Source organism: Herpailurus yagouaroundi, unplaced genomic scaffold (genome assembly GCF_014898765.1).
Source record: "Herpailurus yagouaroundi ecotype Mexico unplaced genomic scaffold, PumYag 180, whole genome shotgun sequence".
Taxonomy (NCBI): domain Eukaryota; kingdom Metazoa; phylum Chordata; class Mammalia; order Carnivora; family Felidae; genus Herpailurus; species Herpailurus yagouaroundi.
In genome coordinates this window covers 385,904-393,225 of record NW_024412411.1, presented here as the reverse complement: position 1 = coordinate 393,225, position 7,322 = coordinate 385,904, and the positions used below count along the sequence as shown (strand labels likewise).

Sequence of the window (7,322 nt, the reverse complement as noted above, 5' to 3'; positions counted from 1 at the left end):
GTACAGCATGTCTGTGGGAGCATATGTGGAGGGACACATTAATGAAACACAGTTCTTCATTTTGGGTCTGATTTTCTAAATATATATCAATGTCACAACTGATGCAGAACAAACTGATTTAAGAAGTCTTACTGTATTTCCTATCATTCTACAGGTCTAGGTATCTTATATTCTTATATGTATTGTCATGTTCTGTTTGCGGGTGTCTGTATCTGTTGTTCCGTGCTTTTGTGTTGATATGTTTAGGTAAAGTGTATTTTGCCCTCAAAGAGGATTGATATCTCAATATAAGTCCTTTCATGTTTTTTTAAATTAATTCCATGTCTTATTATGGGTTTTCAGCAAATGAATATGATATTCATGTCCAAAACATGAGAAGTATACTTCTCATAAAGTTAATGTTTCTTCCATTTGTAGAGTGCTCAGTCTGTGCCTACATATTACTTTGAACTCAAGTTTTAGTATTTGCTTTCATAACAAGAAAGCTACAGATAAAAATTAAGCCTACTGGAGACTTTTGAGAAATGTGTTCATAGCTCTTGTTTTTTCCTTCTAGAGGTAGTCAACTACTTCTCTTCTCATCAATGGCAAGATGTTCCACACAAACACTTCCGCTTTCCACCCAGACACCTTTTTTCTCACAGGCATCCCAGGATTTGAGGGTTTCCATGGCTGGATCTCCCTACCTTTTTGCTCCATTTACTTAATGGCTCTGTTAGGCAATGTTACAATTTTGCTGATCATCTGGTCTGACCGTACTCTGCGGGATCCTATGTTCTACTTTCTAGCCATCTTATCAGCTATAGATCTGGCCCTCTCCACATCGTCAGTGCCCCGAATGCTGGGTATCTTCTGGTTTGATGCACATGAAATTGGTTTTGGAGCCTGCGTGGCTCAGATGTTCCTGATACACACCTTTACAGGAATGGAGTCTGCTGTTCTGTTGGCCATGGCTTTTGATCGCTATGTGGCTATCTGTGTACCACTCCACTACACAACCACCCTGACACCCCGGGTGCTAGCAGGCATTGGTGTGGGCATTATAATGCGTCCTGTCCTGCTCATGTTGCCCATTCTCTACCTAACCCATCGTCTGCCCTTTTGTGAGACTCGAATTATTGCGCATTCCTACTGTGAGCACATGGGCATTGCCAAGTTGGCCTGTGCCAGCATTCGAGTTAATGCCATTTACGGGCTTTTTGTGGCTTCTTTTCTTATTTTGGACGTGGTACTTGTTGGAATCTCTTATGCCTACATCCTCCGTGCAGTTTTCCTCCTCCCATCTCGAGATGCTCGTCACAAAGCCTTGAGCACATGTGGGTCACATGTTGGGGTCATGTGTGTTTTCTATACACCGTGTCTCTTCTCCTTCCTCACCCACCGGTTTGGCAAGAAAATTCCCCATTATGTTCACATCCTTGTTGCCAATCTCTATGTTGTCTTCCCACCTGCCCTCAATCCTATTATCTACGGTGTGAGGACAAAGCAGATTCGTGAGCATGTGATCCATGCTCTCACCTCCCAATAGAGTCTCTTGTTTCCTTAGCTCTTGAAGATGTGGATATAACTAAAGGAAGTTAATTTTACTCTACTCTGGGTTGATTATTTTTTAAATGCTCCTCTTATCAAAAGATCCTGAAGATCCTAAAGTTACAAACTTTGGAGAATGCTGTCTGTTCTTTAATCTCAATACCTTCTCTCCATATTGGTGTTGAATGCATATTCTTCTGACCATAGGGTTCCATTACAGTAGGGCAAACATTGCACTCAAAGCCCCTTCCCTTTTAACTAGGGAGATTTAGTGAACCTCTATCTCTCTGTATTTGAAAATAGGATAGTATTCCAGCTGGGCACAATCAGTTTCTGTCAACTGCTTTGCTTTCTCAGAAAAAACAATAACTAAATTTGAATATAAAATAAGAAAGATCTTCATAGATTGCTCAGTTAAAAACTTTGTATCTGATTTCTCTGAGGACAATACTGGGATACTTCGTGCAGTTAAAAAAAAAGTGTCTCGGGTTTTCACCTTTCATTTCAGCACCTTCTTCCTTATTCTTCATGAAAACCTGTAGGCAATATGTGCCCTCAGTATGCCACCTCCTACCTTTATGGAGAATCATGAAGTGAAAGTACCTGAAAACAATACTTGTGTTAAAGGATGAAACTCTTGTTTTTAAGAGAAGCTTGAGTGTATAAAATTCTAACAGTGGTTTTGAGTCATATTTAATCAGAATTTTTCCTTGGGAGTGTGGTGCGTGTGTGTGTGAAGTGTATTTAGGCAACCTGTTATCCATAGGACCACTTTGTCCTCTCCAAATCCCTCTTTATTTGTGGAATGCAACATACATGCATCCTTTGGGACTTGATGCTTTGCAAAAGTAGATGAATCTTAGACAAGTTCAGGTAGAGATTAAATTTTCAGTCACTTACTTTACAAGAATTTTCTGGATATATTTACAAGTATTTTGTGTAATCTTATGGGGACATATCTCCTCTATGACTCCTAAGGATCAAATATCTTTTTATTATTCTTCTTGAATTTGTTGTGAGCAGAAACTGATGTGTGCATAAAAATAATGAAATAGAACATAGAAATGACTGCTCAGGAGCCTAGAAACTAATTTCCTGATGGCATGTTTACTATGTGATGGTAAACACATAGTTTTGTACAACTTTGCAATGTGACTGAGCCAGAACATGTATCTTCAGGATTTGGAAGTATGAAATATTATATTTCAGCAAGGAACATGGACTTCGGTAAACAGTTTCTGAAAGGAGTTAATGGACGATGACACAGGGGTATCTAAATATGATTATCTGAAGAATTTATTTCCTGTGAGCACGTTAAATGGTCTTTTCTCTTAGGTATAGAAAGATGCACATTCTGAGTTTTTGATGTCCTCTTTTGTCAAAAGTGAACCCAAAAGCATTCTTCCCTGTGTTTTCTTTATTTGAATGTTGCATCTCATTTTAAATACAGATCAAATTTAATAATATTTAAGAATAAAATACAGGGGTGCCTGGGTGGTTCAGTCAGTTAAGTGTCCAATTTTTTATCTCAGTTCAGGTCTTGATCTCAGGGTTGTGAGTTCAAGCCCCACACTGGGCTCCATGCTGAGCATGAAGCCTACTTAAAACAAAAACCAAAATCCAAAAAAAAAAACAAACAAAATAAAATAAAAATTGATTTCTTTACATTTATACATTTTTATTTTTATAAGTTGATTTTAAATCTCCATTCAATACATGACCCCCTATCTTCAAAGCCACACAGGATTACCAACATGATTTCCTAAAGAAACTAAATTCAATGTCCTACCTTTTGAGGGAAAGTTCATACATATTTCCAGTTGGTCTGATTACCAGGATTCAGATATGCTAATCTGTAAGTAGTGATGTTCTCTATTAAAATTGTAATGGTTTCTTTATCTTCATGTCCTAACTGTGTCTTTTATAGTCATAATATTCATTGTCTCAAATCATCCCCTAACTTTTCTTGATATAAATTCCATGCACTACAACTAAAAGCTAAGCAGTGTTTAGTGGCAACAACACTAAAAATATATTTAAACACTATATATAGGGTCAGTGCCCCTAACCCCTATGTTGTTGGGGATCAAGCACTGTGCCCCCCCACACCAATGCAGTTGAAAATCCACTTATGACTTTGACTCCCCCAAAACTTAACTACTAACAGCCCACTGTTGACTTGAAGACTTGCCAATAATACAAACAATTAAAGCATATTTTATATATGTTTTATCTACTGTATTCTTACAATAAAGTAAGCTAGAGAAAAGCGAGTGTTATTAATAAAATCATAAGGAAGAGAAAATATATTTACAGTATTGTAGTGTGTTTACAAAAAAATCCACATGGACTCACGCAGTTCAAATTCATGTTGCTCAATAGTCAACTGAATATATATAAATGATATAAAGCTCACAGAAGAAAATTTACAGTTCTAAATTTCTAGATATCTCTGTTTATTAAATAAATTTCATCATTAATTAATAACCTTCCCCCCAAAATCAGGTTCTGATCATTTCACTGATGAATTCTTCTGAACACTAAAGAAATTATGTCAATCCTCTAAAATCACTTCCAGATTATAGAATCATAAAGAATATTGACTCATTTTAGGAAGCTGGACATATCCTAACACCAAAGTCAGTTAAAGATGTCCAAAAATATATATAGACCATTTCTCAAACTTATATCTCATGAACAGATGAAAAAATCCTCAATGAAATGTTAGTAAATTTAAGCTAATAATTTATCAAAATAACTATACAACATGACCAAATGGTGTCTATTTTTGGTATATAAGACTGATTTAACATTCAGAAAACAATGTAGCCTAGAACATCAGCCTACAGAAGAAAAATCATATCGATCATATAAATGGTTAAAGGAAAAAATTTTTTTAAATGGCAACAGCACATATTTATAATAAAAATATGAAGCAAACAAGGAATAAAGGAGAGCTCCGTCAATTTGATTAAAAAAATTAAAACCTAGAACTAAAACATATGTAAATTTAAAAAGTAATTAATAACCCAGTTAAAGCTTGAGTAAAAATTTTGTCCAGACACCCCACAAATAGAATATACAGATTGAAAATAAACACATGAAAAGATGCTCAGCATATTTTTCCATTAAGGAATTACAAATTAAAAAATGCAATAAGATTCCACTTCACACAATGGCTAAAATTAAAAATAAAGCAATATCAAAGGTAGGTCAGGGTGCAAAGAAAGCAAGAGAACTTTTCACTCATTTTTGGTGGAAATGCAAACTGACACAGTCACTTTAGAAAAACATATGGAGGGATGTCTGAATCGCTCAGTCGGTTAAGTGTTCAACTTCAGCTCAGGTCATGATCTCTCAATTCGTGAGTTTGAGGTCCACATTGGGCTCTGTGCTGACAGCTTGGAGCCTGGAACCTGCTTAGATTCTATGTCTCCTTCTCTCTCTCTCTGTCCCTCCCCTACTAGCACTCTGTCTCAAAAATAAAAGTAAACATTAAAACATTATTTAAAAAAGAAAAACATATGGAAGTTTCTTACAAAGCTGAATATAGTCTTACCATGTGATTCACAATTACATTCCAAAGAATTTACCCAATGGGTTTGAAAACTATGTCCACACATAAACCTGCACATGGATACTTACAGCAACTTTATTCATAAAGAATTAGAAGTAACCAAGATGCCTTTCAATAGGTAAATGAATATCCAAACTGTAGTACCTCCTACAATGGATATATTCAGCATTAATAAGATACCAAAAAATGAAAAAAACACAAATGAATCTTAAATGCATATTCTGAAGTAAATGAAGTGAATCTGAAAGGGCTTTATATTGGGTGACTCTAGTGAAATTATATTACGAAAAAGCAAAGCTATCGAGACCACAAACATATCCATGCATCCCAGGGGGAGCAAGAGTGGGGAGATGTTGAATATGTGAAGCACATGGAAGGTTTTAGGTTCTACATGATACTATAAAGGTGGGTTATGATATGCATTTGGCAAAACTCTTAGAATTTTAGAACACAAAAGATGATCTTAATGTATGCAAATTTTAAAAAATCAACAAGGAGTTCAGGGGAATCCATGATGAAATTCAAAAATATGAGAAACACTGTGTGTTAAAAATGTAGGGAAAAACCTCACTAAAATGGATGGGGAAAATGTTTTAACCTAACTCGGGAAATGAGTGGAGTCTGTGAGACTAAAAGCAAAAGACCTATACATACAGCATTGTATTCTAGTGGATAATTTTTCCCCATAGGGTTATAGGTTAACAATTCTAATACAGCTACATATGCATAGTGTTATTGAACAATTATGTAACTGTAGGGCATATAGTGGGGACCAGGTTTCTCAGTTTTGGAATGGCAGTTTACAGAGAAACATGAAGGGATACTAGAATACTTCTCATGGTGACAGATTAGAGTTAGCCATTACTATGTTTAGTATTAGATAGACAACAGATGACAGAAAGATGATAGATAAATAGATGATGGCTATTTATATATGTGTGTACATACACACAGGCTAGGATACACATATATATTTCCTTGCTCTGCCAGCTGAGAGGGTCTTAAACCAATGACAGTCCAGTAGCAAAGCACACCCAGCACCAAAACTTTGTTTCCAGTAACATTACGCAATTAAAGGAATCAGTAATCCTTGGAGAAATATCACAATCTAAGATTGGGGCAGGTGATATATAGGATACACCTGTAGCAATTTATGGTCCCAAAAGTAAGGAGGTGACCCTCCCCCCCCAAAAAAAAACCCACACAATTGTGAGGTTAAGTCAAAGGGACACAGGAGTCAACTGAAAGAGTTCCTAGTAGCCAAAGCGGGTCAGTGTGAAAAAATAAAGTAGTATTGGATTACGGTCTAAAGTATAAAATAAATATTAGAGCCCGTACGGATAAAAATAAATGATTGAATACATAAACAACTAAGGGACTAGATTAATTCTCATGCAAAATATTCCCAAACAATATTATGAGGATGCTCCATTCTAAAGGAGGTGGAGCGTAACTACTCACTGTTTAATTTGTGGGCTACACATTGCAACTTACTGCCAAAGAGTAAACTTGGAAATGGGGGAGAGAGAGAATCCTGACAAACACATCCTCAGCCAGGTGATGAAGCTTAATATCAATAGTGATAAACTATGTTGATAGTATATACCCTTGATATGTTTTGACATAAGTAATAGTATACCTCATCGATCTTCTCCAATAATATAACTTTAGTCTAATCATGGAGCAGATAATCATACTAATCTCAATTAGGGGATATTTTACAAAAACCTAACTAGTACTTCTAAAAACTGTAAAGTCATCAAAATTAAGAAAAGCCTGAGTAGTAACTGTCACTGTCAAGAGAACCTAACAGAACTAATTAGGTATCACTAGTAACTGTAACTTGGTATCCAGGTACAACTAAGGGAATCTGAGTAACATATGAACTTTAATAAAATATGAACTTTAGTTAATATTGGTTCATTAATTATAAAAAATAACCATATAATGTATAATTTTACTGGTAGGGGATCTTGGGCAGGAAGGCCAGCCTGGTACTGCAAGAGGAGGCAGAACATTGTCCTTGGGAAGGTAGCCCAGGTTATATTTTTATACTTGTGGAAGGTCTCCTATGAAAAAGTTGAGATAGGCAGGGCAGTTCAGCACAAGTAGACACTGAAGAGAGTTTTGGGAAGTTGTGCCAGGTAGTACCATTTACAGATATATCACAGATGAAAGGGCCCTTTATTTTCAGCTGCCCCACAGAAAGCAAGCA

The 7,322-nt window shown here is 36.0% G+C and overlaps 1 protein-coding gene across 1 annotated transcript; it reads left to right on the top strand.

Moving 5' to 3' along the window:
- Positions 1 to 592: 592 nt before the first annotated feature.
- Positions 593 to 1,528, top strand: LOC121039498 (olfactory receptor 52J3-like). The gene has a single exon (XM_040489742.1). It carries the CDS (start codon positions 593 to 595, stop codon positions 1,526 to 1,528), a length of 936 nt encoding a protein of 311 aa, XP_040345676.1.
- Positions 1,529 to 7,322: the final 5,794 nt, after the last annotated feature.

Bases quoted from the DNA above. Each gene is read 5' to 3' on its own strand.
- LOC121039498 (XM_040489742.1), top strand. From the start codon at position 593: ATGTTCCACACAAACACTTCCGCTTTCCACCCAGACACCTTTTTTCTC.